Consider the following 17,108-nt stretch of genomic DNA (forward strand, 5'->3'; position numbering starts at 1 on the left):
TAATATCATTCTTTCTAGTAAAATTAATCCCTAAAATTACCAGAGAAAAAACAAAATTAAGGAAAATGTCAGTAAAACTGACTCGCTCACTCTTTAAAAGAAGTGTCGGTATGAGAATAGGGGCGAGTGGGAACACTACCACGAGACATTCACCAATTAGACCTTCCAATCAGAATCCCTTCCAATCAGAATCCCCGCTACTACTACTACTAGGGGACGCCACGGACAGCAGCGCCCCTAGCGGTCATCCTTAATTATTAGCGCTAAGCGTCGTACGCATTTTCTTGCTTGTGTACTTTTTTCTGGATTTACCTCATCATCCGTTATGGAACGTGCTGCCATCGCAACGGCTAAGTTAAGTGCCTCATAAGTAGTGTTTTACCGTATTTTAGTCTTCCAGGAACCAGTATTTTCCTTCTAATAGGTCATATACGGTTTCCCGGTCGACCCGTGGCGGCGCCATGCTGCCTCATTAAGAATTCCCGGTCTTCCATACTGGGACTTCTTATACTTATGGGCTTACTATATCACGTTCATCGTTTTTTACATCGCCTTTTTAGCTAGGTTAGCCCATTTACCAATTCTCTTAGTTTGGTATTTAGGGCTATTCTGTGTTTCTAGCCCAGCATCCCGGCTCTTGCTCTTCATCGGCTATCGCTGGCTCCGAGTAGGCTTCTGTTCCTCGGAACAGTTTGCCTCCTCCTGGGCTTCTTTTTCTTCTACTAAAAGTGTCTTTTCCATCTTTACGATGTAATTTTGGTTGCTATTTAGGGTGTTATGGCTATTAGCCTGGGTGCATGTCCCATATATTGGTACAGCCTGGTTCACGTGGCCCTTCCACGGTTGTGTTTGCTATTGCGGCTTAGGCCACTTGCGGCGTCAACCGTGTTCCATCGCACCTTACCCTTCCCCTTCCCCTCCCTCCCTACAGGTATCGGGAGGGGGTCTGGGGGACCCCTTGGTTGCCATGACAACCTCAGTTGCCTTCCTCCCTCCTTCTCTGAGGAGGCCAGGGGTTCTCCCCAGCTGGGGTATAGGGCGACCACTTATCGGGTACCGGGTCACCGAGCGGGGTAAGTTGTTGGGGGACGGGGAGGAGTAGGCCACCCCCCCCCTCTCTCTCTCCCGCCGTGTTACGCCGAGAACCCTCCCCCCCCCAGTTGCTCAGCCCACCTTTCCCCCACTATAACTAACGGAGCCTTCCGCCGCAGCCGGGGCACCTTTGGTTATAGATTGCTGGCTCCGCCGTGTCGTGGCAGGCGGCGGCGGGTAGGGGTGGTCACTACTAGTGGGTTCTAGTTACTTGCCTACTATATCCCTTCCCTTTTTTCCCCCGCCTACCGGAAGGGGAGCTTGCTTCTTACCCGGGCACTCTTACTAGTAGACGGGGGGGAAAGGTTTGATAATTATTTTGTTATTTTTACGGATATACCCTAATTTTACGATGAATTCCTATATTATATTTATATGTATACCATCTCCGCCGTTTTCTGTCGTGGTTTCAAATTTCACCACACCTGGTTGGATTCTATCTCTTGTCTCCGGCGTAGCCTTGGACAAACCAACCATCTTGCTACCACACGTATTATGGCGGGGCTCTGGTTTAATCTAACTTTCCTCGCTCCGGCACCAGCAGAGCAATTGTTAGGCTGTAAGTGTTCTCCTGATACTTATGTATCTTTCCACTTACAGGCTACCAACTGTCAGGTCCTTGGGTGCAATGCGACGTTATACGACCCCTTGCGCCCACGATGAGTGCAGGTCTCACGCTGTATAAAAATGAATTCTATACAGATTTTAATGATAAGGTAATTTATTAAATTTATAAGTTAATATAGGATATATTAAATAATAAAGTATAAGTTACAATGAATTTAATTGTAATGTATATCATTGAACCACAAAAATAGACTTCTGAATGATAAACAAACACTTGACGTGAACCATAAGGATAGGAAGTGAGTACTTGGGCTGCATCATCCGGAGGCCAATGAAATGAATCCGAAAGTATACAAACACATCTGAAATATTGTGGAACAAGAGGAAATCTTAAGATGGTTTCATGTATGAACAGAATCGGACGCAACTACCCAATGAAATAACAGCCCAAAAGTAAACAAGTAAAATGTAAAGTATATTTCTATCCCAGTAAACAAAACGTCAAAATGAGCGTAAAAACAAACAGAATTCAATACAATTAAATAGTAAATTGACTAATGAAAAAATATAATTAAACAAAGTAACTAGAAGTATGAATAAGTATTTGAATTCAACTTATATGTAAGGTAAGTATAAGGTAAGGTATGTATAATTTGGATAAGTATAGATAATAATACACTTATCACATAAGCATCAATTAAAGCTGCAGGAATAAAAGTCAAGATCTGGACAGTTTAAAAAACAAAAGAAAAAATAGCTTTTCTCTCACCTTGTTTTTATTAGTGTGATTTAGGAGATAGGTAAGCGGGTTCCCCTTTGGCAGGTCCGGGTCCAATGGTAACTTGATAGAATTATTCCATATTTGCGTAACACATGACCGTGATGCAAATGATAAGATCCATAGGTAACGAAATCACTTCAAAGTTTAATCCACGGTAAGTATGACTGGAACTTCCACTGAAGACTGCTGTTGTTAAGTTCTTGACAGGTACTGCCGGTTCTTCGTCACTCAGTAAACAAAGAAAACATTTTCCGCATTAAAATTGGTGGTTTGTTTACGGCAATAACCATTTAAAAGGATTAGACGAGAAAAGCTATTTATGAAAATTACGTTAATTTTAAAATTGACTAGTTAAGTAATTACATAGGTAAAGTACTTTAATACTGATGCCGTAGTGATAATGCATATTTTTTTTTAGAACTAGTAAAATTAAAGGAATTAAATACATATTTTTCTACACTCCAGGGGAGAGATTTTGATTTAGTATGAAATCAAAAGTATATAATGTAAATGTATTTACATGAAAATTACCCAAAAATAAAAACCAACCAAAAGAATCCAAATAAAACAATATTAACAGTAATGAAAAATCCCTAATCAGATTCAGCCAAAATTTGGTGAATTTTGGCAGCACCCTGTATAGCTGCTTTTCTTTTAGGACGTGATGATACAATATGAACATTCTTAGTGTCTGGTACACCTTGTTTTTCATCATCGCCTGGGACTGACAAAAGAGGAATTATAGAACTAGAGTGCCGTTTTAATATTTCTCCAGTTTTCCCTTTAAAGACTTTCACAGCCGTAACTTCATTGTTTATATTTGTTATAATTTCCTTAATGCGTCCCATTGGATAATTACAGGGTTTAGCTAAGGGTTCCTTCAAAAGTACTATATCTCCAACTTTAAGTTCTTTATGTTGAACGGGCTTGTATCGGTCTTTTTTATTCACGGCTTGTATATATCAGATTCCCAATAAATTCTTCATTGTATATTTTATGAGATTATGTCGTACATTTTTTGTAGTTTTCAGTAATGAGAAGGAATCTGATCTGCATTGAATTCCGGATCGGGATCTGTTGGGCCTTGTAGTTGAGGGATTATATTGATGGAAACCAATTCTCTGCCATGAATCAACATCTCCGGGGTAATGATTTCTGGAATGCTCTCTCCTGAAGAGTCCCTAAGAGACTCTTTAAATGAAATTGGCCTTCTGTTCACCAAATGTATAGTTTTGTGAACAATAAAATCAAAATCACGAAGGGGAAGAACATTATTGCGTATTGCTCCAAATAATAAGCGCTTGGTTAGTTTCACACAAGACTCTACTAACGAGCCGAGTTGATTACATCCCTTGTAATATTGTTCAAATTTAAATGATTTAATTCTATGTTCCTGTAAATATGCATTTGTCTCGTAATCGCTGAGGAAAACTAGAGATCTGATTTGCACCAGCAACGAACTGCGATCCAATCAGACAGACATAAGGAGGGAATGCCAAATTCATATGTATGAAGTTGTAATGCTCTAATAAATTCCTCTGAAGTTAAATCCATACAAATTTTCAAGTTAATAGCCCGAGACCACAGACACGTAATACATAACAACCATACCTTGACAGTATTTCCTTGATCATTCTTTATTTTAAATGGACCCATATGATCAATAAAAATCTGCCTGTACGGTACGTTTTCAGGATTAATCCTGAACTCTGGGTAATGACTTTGATTTAGTTTAATTACCCTCTCATTTACTCTCTTACAAGTGATGCAGTTTGACAGAACTTTCTTCACAGTCGAGTATATATGGGTAATCCAAAAGTTTCTTCTAAGTTCCGCCAACAAAGGATAATACCAGCATGTGAGAGCTTCACGTGCAATTCCCTTATCAATCAGAGGAACCAATATACTGTCCTTCGATATTAGTAAAGGATAGTTGAATTTGTTAAGATGTTTGTTAAGATGTTGGACTTCCTTCAATCTTCGGCATTTACTCTTTACCCTACCATGCCATCCGAATATCAAGAAACAAATTCAACTGTGCAACAATGTTAGGCAGATTCTTCAACTGCTTCTGTTTTGAGTGAAAATAATCAAAGACATCTGGGAAGTGAATATGTGATCCTGATTATAATCTGCCTACAAGCTTCATCATAAAAGTTAAAGCCTTCATCTTCAACTTCAAAATGATCTAGAGCTGGATGTTTACTTTTAAACTTAGATTTCAAAATGCTGCAGAACCTGAGCACCACCGCATGCACTCTCACAGCCTTCTCAAACTAGAAACCCTATTAAAAGAGAAAAGATGTTCCGAGCACACATGCGGAGGTGAACAAGCACTACCACAATTGGTCTCCACTTTATGCACTCGTTTTGGTTCAAATAATCCAGGTATAATGAAAGACAATGTGCTGTCACTACAGATCACATTGCTTTCGCTCTCTGTAATGAACTTAGGACCAGTTATATAGTTTGTTTTCATCAGCTGCCTAAAGGATAATGGTCTGGTGATGCAGTCTGCTGGATTATCTTCTCCAGACACAAAAGAAAATTTCATACAAGAATCCTCACACGCTTATTGATATAATCTAACCTATTGAGTACAAAGGGTTGCTTTTTTTTGTAGTTTGTCAAGTTTCAAGGCGTAAGACTGCAGCCAGGACAGTACCACCAAACTATCAGAGTAGACTTCACATCCAACTATCTCAATAGGATCAATGCAACCAAATCCTGAAAGTTCATTCTTCAAATCCTTTACAGTTTCAACGGTTAATGCAAGAGCTTGCAATTCCAAGCTTGGTATGGATTTTGACTCCAATTGTTTACTCACCAGTTTATTTCTTGCTAAAATAAAGTAGATCTTATTTGTATTTATGTTATACAGATACACTGCAGTGCCAAACAGAACCTTACTACTATCAGCAAACCCAACCAATTTATATTTGTTTGTCAGTACGAGACACCAAAATTCCGTGGGAACTCTACGAAGGTGCAGAATTGGCCTGCTTGCAGATATTCTTCCATTCATTGATTAAAGGAGCAGTAAGCTTTTCTCCCAATCTATTTTCTGGTCTACACTGCAATCTGTGTAGAAACAATCTGGCGATTCAGTATAGGTCCGTTGAAATTAAGAAGATCGAACTGTGAAGCTATAGTAGATAAAACTTCTCTTTTTGTTGATGAATTTATATCCAGTTGTATGGGTTTTGTAGACAATGTATCACTCATTCGATCCCACTCAAGTCCCAGCAGTTTTACTTTTTGTTGGAGTCTCTGTTTCCTGAATTTTGTCAATTTCTTTCTGTAATGACATGTCATTAGACAAAAACTGCTGAAGTGAAAACTTATATGGACTGAAAATATCCTCCAACATTGTATACATCCACAACAAACACTCCGATGTTTCTGCCGTAAATGCACAGTTGTCCATATAAGACAACTGATAAATGGTTCTCTTGAGTTTCATCAATGGAAAAGAATCATTCGTAGAATCCAGTATCAATATCTTGTATAATCCAAGCATTAATAATGCAGGTGAACATCTAAGTCCAAAGGAAGTTCTACTATTCTTATAGCCAATATTGAAAAATCTCCCTCTTCAAGATTTCTAAACCACAAAAAACAAAGGCGATTTTGGTCGACTTCCTCAAGACCTATATTGTTGAATGCCTTCTTTATATCAAAGCAAGCATAGTTTGCTTCCGAACCTCAATTGATAATGGAGTGGAGAGTTTCTGATTTAATGTTGGACCTGCATGCATAGTTTGATTGTGATTCATACTTCCTTTGTCACTCAAATTTGATAGGAACACAACCCTACATTTTGTGGTCTCACGATCAAGGCTTAAAATGCCCATAAAAGGCATGAAACTGGACTCTGGATGCTCCTTCTTGAATGATCTAAATTTTCAATTCTCTCAATTATTCCAGCATCCGCTTGCTCCTTAAATACCATATTTATCGCTTCAGTTTATCGTCTAAATTTCCTTGCAATTTTCTTTGCAGGCTTGACAGTATTTTCTCTGATATATTGAAGTTATGTCCCAAAAGGTGAGAAACTAACTCCTAGGTTCCAGAGTAAGGCCATCACCAGCCTCCCTTCACTATTCCTTGTAGTTTTCTCTAAAACGTAATTGACCAACTGAGTATGGATTTCAACAGTTTCAGAGTAACATTGAAGTCTCTCTAGTAATGCTTGGTCACAAACAGAATCAAGTACATCCTTGTGAATATCAACTAACCCACCGACTTCATCATCCTCTCCTTCCAAAACAAATGATTCATTTCTATTTTCGATTTTACCAAAATCTATATTAGATGTTTGATAAAACTTAGCTTCTTCTGAAGGCAGGTAGTCTGGGGTTCTATTAGTTATCGAAATGTAGGAAGACGACGAGACTTCAGGGGCATATGGTAAATAAGGCAGATCATGTAAAATAGTCTCAGTTGCTCCCTTTAACACTACACCATGAGGAGTTCTTGAATATATAGATTTTCTCTCCGAATACAATTTCAGTCTCATGGTATGCAATAGCTGGATTTTGATCCCAAAATAAGCTGAATATCAGAAATATCTTCTGAACCATCCAAAAGTCTTGTATCTGCCAATTTATATCCTTTTGACAGAAATCCATTCACAACTCTGTTCAACTTGGGAAGATTCAAAGTAATATTTATATTAGGAAGGCACAATGCATAAATGACTCTTGAATCCCTGTCAAATTTCATTTCCACCTCAACAATTTTGGTGTCATAACTTCTAGGGACATTGATACCATTCACAGTAAGTTTAACACTCTCTCGTATGACTGGTAGATTCAATCTGCTTGCCAACTCTTCAGATATAAAATTGGATTGACATCCACTGTCTTTCATACAACGCACATTGAATCCACTTATGTTACATGTGAAGGTTGGAAGAATCGTATCTCCCTCACTTGAGTTATTCAATGCCTCTGTAATAGTAGTAATGTTATTCTGGGATCTTTCCGCAGGAGTTTTAGCCTTTGTGTCTTTCTTGCCCTTGTTTTTTTCATGGAACTTTTTCTTGTTAAGGTCCAGATTCTTTTGACCAATGTCACTGGATTGATTTCCCCCTGGACGAGTGCACAAGTATTCCAATGAAAACCTTTGCATTTACACACCGATCTCTAAATTTGTATCTGCACTTTTCAGTAGAATGTGATGCAGGCCACATCTAGTACATCCATCGATACTCTTCAATTTCTCAACTTTGGAAACCGGGGAAATAAAGTTCATACAATCTCTGATGTTATGGCTAGCCTTTTCTTTGGACTGTGCTACACAAGGAGCATGGATAACATTTTGCAGTAACTCCACTAGTTCCCTCTGGTGTAAGTTCACATTTATTGCCATATCCACATAATGATCTGTTACTTTCCCTTTCTTCTTATGGTGATGGTATCTTGTGCAGGCAGTGAAGAAGTTATCACCAATCTCTTCCATTGAAGGCCATGTATGGTTAGTAATATTTATCAGTAAATCCCTGAACTTCTCATTCAGACCTGTCCACACAAAGTATTGCAAAATATAATCAATAGTAACATTCAACTTACGGACATTCTCTATTATACCTTTAACTTGGATACATATTCAAATGGGTCATCACATTTGTCCAAGTTTAGCTCAGATAGCTGCTTGATGGTGCTGAATTTCTGAACATCTGGAGAAGCAAGTGCCTTTTCTAAGGAGCTCCCTTTGCTTTACTATATCCTTGGGTTATGAGACTCCAAGGAATCTATCAAAACCAAGGCTCTTCCAGTTATTTGCTGCTTTAGGAGTAAAAGCTTTTCGATTAGTCGAAGTATTCATACCTTGGTTGATAACTGCCTCCAAAATTGAGTATAAAAGAAATTTAGTAGATCTTCGTTCTCTTGACCAGAGTATCGAGGTAAAGGAGCCGTTGGTCTCTTCAAAAGGGGAAGAGCTGGAGTTGGGGGTGATGGTGTAGTCGGTACAGGCGATTGGAGCTTAAATAAAGACGAACGTAGTTTGTCTTGATAATTTTCACAGGCCTCCAATTCCTCCATCAGTTCACTTTCGTTTTCTTCAGAACTCCATTTTATACCCTGTATTTGAAGATCCAATTCCTTCAAACGTGCCATGTTATCAGTCAACTTAGACTCAAGTGCTAGCTTATCTGAAGCTTCAAGTAAGAGGAACTGATCACGTCGATCAAACGACTCCGTAACAGACTTTCTTACAAACTTCCGAGAAGTTATTAATCTCTTCAGTTCAGTCATCTTGACTAATATATAAGTAACAATAGACCGCAGTAAAACAATAAAATGCAGTACTAATATAAACAGAAGTGTATAAACAGTAATCACAAAAGTAACTTAAAGTAAATGTTAAGCAAATTATCACCTTGGACCCGAAACCTACCTCCGGGAAACGCAGCCACCCACTCAACTTCCAGATCCTGTCACGGTCGCCATGTATAAAAATGAATTCTATACAGATTTTAATGATAAGGTAATTTATTAAATTTATAAGTTAATATAGGATATATTAAATAATAAAGTATAAGTTACAATGAATTTAATTGTAATGTATATCATTGAACCACAAAAATAGACTTCTGAATGTATTAACAAAAACACTTGACGTGAACCATAAGGATAGGAAGTGAGTACTTGGGCTGCATCATCCGGAGGCCAATGAAATGAATCCGAAAGTATACAAACACATCTGAAATAGTGAACAAGAGGAAATCTTAAGATTTCATGTATGAACAGAATCGGAACCGGCAACTATTACCCCCCAATGAAAATAACAGCCCAAAAGTAACAAGTAAAATGTAAAGTATATTTCTATCCCAGTAAACAAAACGTCAAAATGAGCGTAAAAACAAACAGAATTCAATACAATTAAATAGTAAATTGACTAATGAAATATAATTAAACAAAGTAACTAGAAGTATGAATAAGTATGTAATTCACTTATATGTAAGGTAAGTATAGGTAAGGTATGTATAATTTGGATAAGTATAGATAATAATACACTTATCACATAAGCATCAATTAAAGCTGCAGGAATAAAAGTCAAGATCTGGACAGTTTAAAAAACAAAAGAAAAAATAGCTTTTCTCTCAACCTTTTTTTGTTTTTATTAGTGGTGATTTTAGGAGATAGGTAAGCGGGTTCCCCTTTGGCAGGTCCGGGTGGGTCCAATGGTAACTTGATAGAATTATTCCATATTTGCGTAACACATGACCGTGATGCAAATGATAAGATCCATAGGTAACGAAATCACTTCAAAGTTTAATCCACGGTAAGTATGACTGGAACTTCCACTGAAGACTGCTGTTGTTAAGTTCTTGACAGGTACTGCCGGTTCTTCGTCACTCAGTAAACAAAGAAAAACATTTTCCGCATTAAAATTGGTGGTTTGTTTACGGCAATAACCATTTAAAAGGATTAGACGAGAAAGCTATTTATTAAAATACGTTAATTTTAAAATTGACTAGTTAAGTAATTACATAGGTAAAGTACTTTAATACTGATGCCGTAGTGATAATGCATATTTTTTTTAGAACTAGTAAAATTAAAGGAATTAAATACATATTTTTCTACACACGCCCCGTGTGCCACGCCTTACAACGACATGATCGTCTGGCACCCGGAAGCCTGCGCCATCTGTTACGACCTGGTCAGTCAGCTGTGGAGGGGGTAAGTCGATTATAGACTTTTTTATCGTATTACTAACAACACTTAGTCATAAGCTTGTTAATCCCGCTCCGCCATTAGAAGCTTCATTTTCGCCTTCTCTTTCATGGCTGCCGGTGTGAGGGAAGTTGCCCTAGCAACCCTGAAAGCTTGGGTGGGCGGCTTCGGGAAGAACGCCGCCAAAGGCCAGCCTTACATCTTGGACAAGAAGCTGGCCGTTCAGATCTTCCCCGGCGGCAAGTCAACAGGGTATGTGACCCCATATCTGCAGCCCCTCTCATAGCCTCCATCCAGCAAGAGAGCAGCAGTCTTTCGGGGCCGTGGCCACGCAGGAGACGGTCCCGGACGTCGCAACCTTGGACCTTAATATTGAGCCTATGGCGTAGTGCTGAGGATTTGTTGGTTGAGGTAGGTGTGTGGGGCGGGTGCCCAAGGTCTTTCCTTGGGCGCTTCCTGGATCTTCTCCTGTCCCTTCTTCTACTGCTTCTTTCCAAGGCTTTTTGGGATCTGAGATCCCTACCCGCTCTCCCGCTCTCTCTGTACCCCCAAAGGTGACGGGACAAAGAGAACCGAAGACCCTTGTTAAACGACTTCTTCTAAAAGTCGTCGTCGTCTTCTTCAGCTAAGAAAGTCTTCGACTTCCTATGCTGACGCGGTGAAGGCTAAGCCGAGCTCTTCCTATTCAAAGAGCTCTAGAAGCAAGGCTTCTAAGGAGAAGGCTCGCGCTCCCGCTGAGCCAATGCCTTCTCCGGCCTCCACCGCATCCACTCCGGCAACGCCGGTTGGAGTAGTGGGACCTAGCACCTTTGATCCCACTGCTTTCTCAGCAGTGGTGATGCAACAGGTAGGTGAGATGGTTGGCTCACAAGTCTCCGCCCTAGGAACAAAGTTCGAACAGATGTTCGCACAACTGTCGAGCACTCTGTCCTCAGTCGGGCCAGTCCATCCAAGATCTCTCTAACAGAGTTAGAGAGAATGAGGACCGAGTAGCTGGGCTTGCTCAGGCTCCTCTTCCAGTCGTCCCCAGTAGCAAGTGCTGGTATTCTCCAGCTACCACCTTATGAGTCGCTACCAGCTTTCTCCATGGAGAAACCCATGGAGAGTGGCCGCTTACGCTCCGTTCAAGGATGGTATGATCTCTGTCCCGGAGTGTGGAACTCGAAGGATTGAGGACTTCGAGTTTTATCCTCCGGGATTGACGCAGCCTTTCATTGGTTATGCTAGGCTGACCGTAGCGGCACTCACTAGGGAGGACAAGATCTCCAGGGAGAACGTTCTCTATAGTAGAGATCACGCTCAACGCGAATGGGTTCACTGCCTTGAGGACTGGGAGTGTACCAACACCAAGCTCCAGGCTTTCAAGAGTCCTTTTACTATTTTTGCGACGGAGGAGGAGGCTTCTCTTCCGTTTCGCTACAAAAAAAAAATAGTGGTAAGCGACTCTTCAGGCAGTCCTCAAGGATGAGCCCATGCCACAGCTGAGGGAAGCAGAGTCTACTTCTCCGCTCTTCCCAGCTTTCGGAAGAATTGGGTGGGAGAAACTTGCCTGCCACTTTCACCGCTTGGGTAAGCTCAAACCACCGGGACTTGTGCTATGGACCAGTTTGGCGAAAAGCTCCCAAGGCTGCCTGATTCCTTGATTCAGGCAGAGTTCGACGCTCGAACTAGGTTTGGCAGGTCCCTCAATTCTCTGATTATCACAGAGATGGCTGCTCTTTCGTATGGCACAGAACCTTTATTTAAGATTCTGCCAAGTCCCCAGCTTCAGACGGTTCAGACGGATGCTTTCGACTTCTTCCAAGCTAGGAGGAATTGCCGAAAGAAAGCACGTTCTGCAGGAGTGCACTATTAGGCACGAACCTAATAGACTCCTGGCTTCCAGCATGTGGGGAGCGGATCTCTTCCCAGAGTCCGCTGTAAATGAGGTACACCACGAGGCTCTAGGCTCAACCAGAGCCTTAGAGCTAGATGGGGTATCTCCTCTAAGAGGAAGCAAGAATCCGCCCCCGCTGCTGGTAAGAAACTAAAGAAGTCTGGTTTACAAAGGTTCCAGCCTTACCAGAAACACCAGCAACAGCAGCAATTCGTTCAGGCCGTCCCGGTTACCCAACAGGGACAACCTTCAACATCGAAGCAGACTCAGCCCATCCTCCTGCTGTCTCCTCAGTCACAACCCTCGACCTCCTACGCACTCTCGCCGGCCTTCAACCCTATGTATGAAGGTCAGGCTTACCCTCCCTTTAATAGGCAATCGAGAGGTAACAGAGCGAGAGGCCACTTTCGCCAGCGTGGCACAGGAAGGGCGGCAAGGAGTAGGCAGTTCAGAGGAGGGCGTGGAGGTCAACGCCCATCAACAATGAGGCTCCCCAGGTAGGAGGGAGGCTGTTCCTCTTCCGTCACAGGTGGGGGTTCAGCAATTGGGCACAGAGCATAGTGTTCCAAGGGATTGGGTTGGAGTTGGATCAAAGATCCCCTCCAATCAAATCATTCCGCCAAGTACCATCAAAGGAATTACAGATTATGCGGAGGAACTCCTTCAGAAAGGAGCTATTACGAGAGTCAAGCATCTAAAATTTCAAGGTCGCTTATTCAGCGTGCCAAAGAAAGGCTCAACAAAAAGAAGGGTAATCTTAGACTTGTCAAGGCTAAACTCTTTCATTCGTTGCGACAAGTTCAAAATGCTTACCCCTCTCGCAGGTAAGGACCTTACTTCCTCGTGGAGCCGTCACATGCTCCATCGATCTTACAGACGCATACTATCATATCCCTATAGCAGACACTTCCGCCCATTCCTAGGATTCAGGCTAGGAAATCAGACATTCTCATTCAAAGTGATGCCCTTCGGTCTGAATGTAGCCCCCAGGGTATTCACGAAATAGCAGAAGTAGTGGTGCAACAATTGAGAACTCGGGGAATAATGATAGCAGCATACCTCGACGATATTGGTTGATCTGGGCACCAACAGTCGAGGAATGTCTCAAAGCCACGAAAAAGGTAGTTCAATTTCTGGAACATCTGGGGTTCCAGATAAACAAAACGAAATCCAGACTTACTCGGAGTCTCGTTTTCAGTGGCTAGGAATCCAATGGGATTTGTCTTCCCACAATCTGTCAATTCCAGTGGCCAAACGGAAAGAGATAGCAAAGTCTGTCAGACAATTTCTCAAATGCAAGCAAACATCAAGGAGAAGCCAGGAAAGAATCCTAGGTTCCCTTCAGTTTGCTTCAGTGACAGATATCCTCCTGAAAGCAGGCTGAAAGATATAAATCGAGTTTGGCGATCGAGAGCAAACGCCAATCTCGAGACAAGTTTGTCAGTAATTCCACAGATCCTTCGCAATCAACTCCGTCCATGGACAAAAGTAAAGAACCTGGCCAAGCGAGTACCCCTTCAATATCCCTTCCAGTGTTAACCATTCACACGGATGCCTCCCTGTCCGGGTGGGGGGGGATATTCTCAGTTCAAACAAGTTCAGGGGACTTGGTCAGTTCAATTCCGCCAGCTCCACATAAACGTTCTGGAAGCAATGGCAGTATTTCTTACCCTGAAGAGACTTCTTCCCCCGGAAAAGTCGCATCTAAGACTAGTTTGGACAGTGCAGTGGTAGTTCATTGCATCAACAGAGGAGGTCCAAATCCAAACATGTGAACCATGTCATGATAGCCATCTTTGCACTAGCAAACAAACACAAATGGCATCTTTCCCCGCCACTCACCTGGCGGGGGTAAGAAAAATGTGATAGCAGACGCCTTGTCCCTGTCGGTCCCTCTGGAATCATGAATGGTTCCCTAGACGACGGGTCATTCCAGTGGATATGCCGGAGGAGTCCAGGTCTCCAAGTAGATCTCTTCGCCTCACAAGCGAACCACAAGCTCCCTTGCTATGTGGCCCCCAACCTGGACCCTCTGGCTTATGCCACGGACGCCCTGTCGTTAGATTGGAATCAGTGGAGAAAAAATTTATGTTTTTTCCTCCAGTGAATCTTCTCTTGAAAGTCTTGAGCAAGCTGAGGACTTTCAAGGGACTAGTAGCCCTGATTGCTCCAGACTGGCCCAAGAGCAACTGGTATCCTCTGCTTCTGGAATTGGGTCTCCGACCTCAACGGATTCCAATCCCAAGCTGTCACAATCAGTACAAATGAGGACTGTGTTCGCTTCCTCAGGAATTCTTCAGACCCTAACTTTATGGACTTCATGAAGTTTGCGGCTAATAAAGATGCTAACATTGATCCACAAAACATCCTCTTCCTAGAATCAGATAAGAGAGAGTCAACTATTAGACAATATTGACTCAGCTGTTAAAAAAATTAGGCATCCTTCCTGAAAAAAGAATCAAACACTACAACCCATGGAACAGTTTAATTTAGCTATATCCTTTTTCAGATCCTTGTTTGAAAAAGGTTTAGCAGCTAGCACTATTACTACTCTAAAATCGGGCTTTGAAGAAGATCTTTCAGTTAGGTTTCCAGATAGATCTGACTGAATCTTATTTTACGTCTATCCCTAAAGCCTGTGCTAGACTTAGACCTTCTCAAAGGCCTACTGCAGTCTCATGGTTCTTAAATGATGTCCTCAAACTAGCATCAGATACTGACAACTCGTCTTGTACATTCATAATGCTTCTTAGAAAGACATTATTCTTATTAAGCCTAGCTTCAGGAGCTAGAATTTCAGAACTGTCGGCTCTATCCAGAGATGCGGGTCATGTGGAATTCCTCCCCTCAGGAGAAGTTCTGCTTGCTCCGGATCGTAGTTTTTTGGCAAAAAATGAGGATCCTCTTGCAGGTGGGCCCCTTGGAAAGTCATCCCACTTCCGCAAGACCCTTCTCTCTGCCCAGTATCAACTTTAAGAGCCTTTCTATCTCGTACATCCTCAAGATCCTCAGGTTTCTCTCTTCATGAGGAAAAAGGAAAAAGGTGGTAACTTTTATCAGTAAAAGGTTATTAGACAACAAATCCTTTACTTCATTAAACAAGCCAATCCTGATTCATTTCCAAAAGCACATGACATCAGGGAGTAGCCACCTCAATTAATTACTTTCAACATATGAACTTTGAGGATCTTAAAAGTATACTGGATGGAAATCTCCGACAGTCTTTAAACGTTCATTATCTAAAGTCCTTGGAATCTTTAAATTTTCTGCAGTAGCAGCGGGAAACATTGTTTCCCCTGATACTGTATAGTAGTCGTAGTATAGATCCAGGTCTCCTCTCTACCTACCTCATCCAACATGCCTCACCCTATCGCCATGCTACTCGGATATTCTAGCCTTAGCCGCTGAGATCATATTAGTGGATTGTCCCTTATTTTTTGCTAGGGACATCCACACTATGTACTGATAATGTACTTCAGTGTACCTACCCTTATTTTTATGCTAGGTAGGACACAATGTGTTTTGTATATTTTGTAAATAAGTTATCTAAGTAAATTATTTTGTTAAATTACACTGCATTATTGTATTTTACTATGTTTTACTGTAATTTTAAGTACGTTACATTACTAACTTTCTTTTATGTCTTTTTGTTTTAAAATAAGTTAGCCTTAAGTACTTAGTTTATATGCTGTAATAACTGATTTACTTATATTATATCCCTCATTTTACAACTGATTTTCATTTGTCCTTTTTTCCCATCTTGTCTGTTTCTCTGGTACTCTTTCATAGGCCGACACGAGCTGAGCCCAGAAAAGGGATTTTGACGAAGGAAAAATCTATTTCTGGGTGATTGGCTCGTGTCGCCCTATGAAACCCACCCTGTATTGATTGCCCCCCCCTGCAGGACAAGATGTTCATAGATTAAGGATGACCGCTAGGGGCGCTGCTGTCCGTGGCGTCCCCTAGTAGTAGTAGTAGCGGCCGCATCGCCCGTTGGTATCAGCTTTCTCTTGTGGGGATTCTGATTGGAAGGTCTAATTGGTGAATGTCTCGTGGTAGTGTTCCCACTCGCCCCTATTCTCATACCGACACTTCTTTTAAAGAGTGAGCGAGTCAGTTTTACTGACATTTTCTTAATTTTGTTTTTGTTCTGGTAATTTTAGATTAATTTTACCTAGAAAGAATGATATTTAAGGATCCTTTCATAGGGCGACACGAGCCAATCACCCAGAAATAGATTTTTCCTTCGTCAAAATCCCTTTATTAGGCTCAGAGGTCTGGATAAACTAATCCTCTATAATAATAATCATATACTTTTATCATTTTCTAAATAGTAATTGATAAAATATTGAGTGTACAGATTAGTTCCGAATTTTTTCATCACAAACCCTTAACCTTTAACATAGCCTATGTGACTACTTGCCTTGTTTTCAGGTACTCCATTCCTCAAAAAGAAGAAAGATCTACTGCTTCCAGATCCCTTATGGCTCTGTGTCTCACTTCTTTTTTTGTCCAATGACTACTTCATATTTCTTAGCCTTCACTATCTTTGCAAACCAAAAAAGCCCTATCCTGTCTAGTAAGCCCCTTCCAGTTGTATTTTCATATATCTAAGGATTTTAGAGAAGACACTTCTGGGCTGTTTTTATCCACCATTCATGTCAAATAATGTTACAGGAAATGCTATCTGTCTCCTTTTGTGGTTGTGTATAAAAAATAAAATGTTTTATTCATCACTGATATTTTGTTTCAGGTATACCGCTGCATCCAGAAAAATTGTGACCTGGCATTTGAGGACCTTGATTCGTATCTTGACCACATACGCACACATGACAAAGATCTTCAGTATCGATGTCATACGTGCTCCAAAGTTTTCTCCTCTCTCAACACTCTTGGTTACCATCAGTATGAACATTCAGTGTATCCTCAACCAAAAAAGCCTGTGGGCACATCGTAAGTGACTTTCAGTCGAATATTTTATCTCATTTCAATACTACTATGTGATTATGAGTGTTGAACATTTCATTTGAATACTGTATATACAATTATTATTTTGGACCACTAAATTAGCATGTGGAAAGATATATGTTTCTGCTGTTAGTACATATTG

At 40.9% G+C, this 17,108-nt stretch overlaps 1 protein-coding gene and 1 long non-coding RNA gene across 4 annotated transcripts in view; one reads left to right on the forward strand and one right to left on the reverse strand.

The window, feature by feature from the left end:
• Positions 1 to 17,108, forward strand: part of LOC135196389 (zinc finger protein 341-like) — a 50,483-nt gene that overhangs the window by 22,017 nt on the left and 11,358 nt on the right. For all 3 annotated transcript variants that reach the window (XM_064223192.1, XM_064223190.1, XM_064223191.1), the window contains exon 10: positions 16,752 to 16,951. In XM_064223192.1, the coding sequence (XP_064079262.1) occupies positions 16,752 to 16,951 (200 nt within the window). The remainder of the gene's footprint in view (positions 1 to 16,751; positions 16,952 to 17,108) is intronic.
• Positions 1,860 to 3,387, reverse strand: LOC135196391 (uncharacterized). The gene is made up of 2 exons (XR_010310400.1): positions 2,429 to 3,387; positions 1,860 to 2,021 (listed from the first exon to the last, which is right to left on the reverse strand). It is a non-coding gene; the product is annotated as an uncharacterized LOC135196391 (long non-coding RNA).

The sequence above is a fragment of the Macrobrachium nipponense genome, chromosome 17, assembly GCF_015104395.2.
Source record: "Macrobrachium nipponense isolate FS-2020 chromosome 17, ASM1510439v2, whole genome shotgun sequence".
Lineage (NCBI taxonomy): Eukaryota > Metazoa > Arthropoda > Malacostraca > Decapoda > Palaemonidae > Macrobrachium > Macrobrachium nipponense.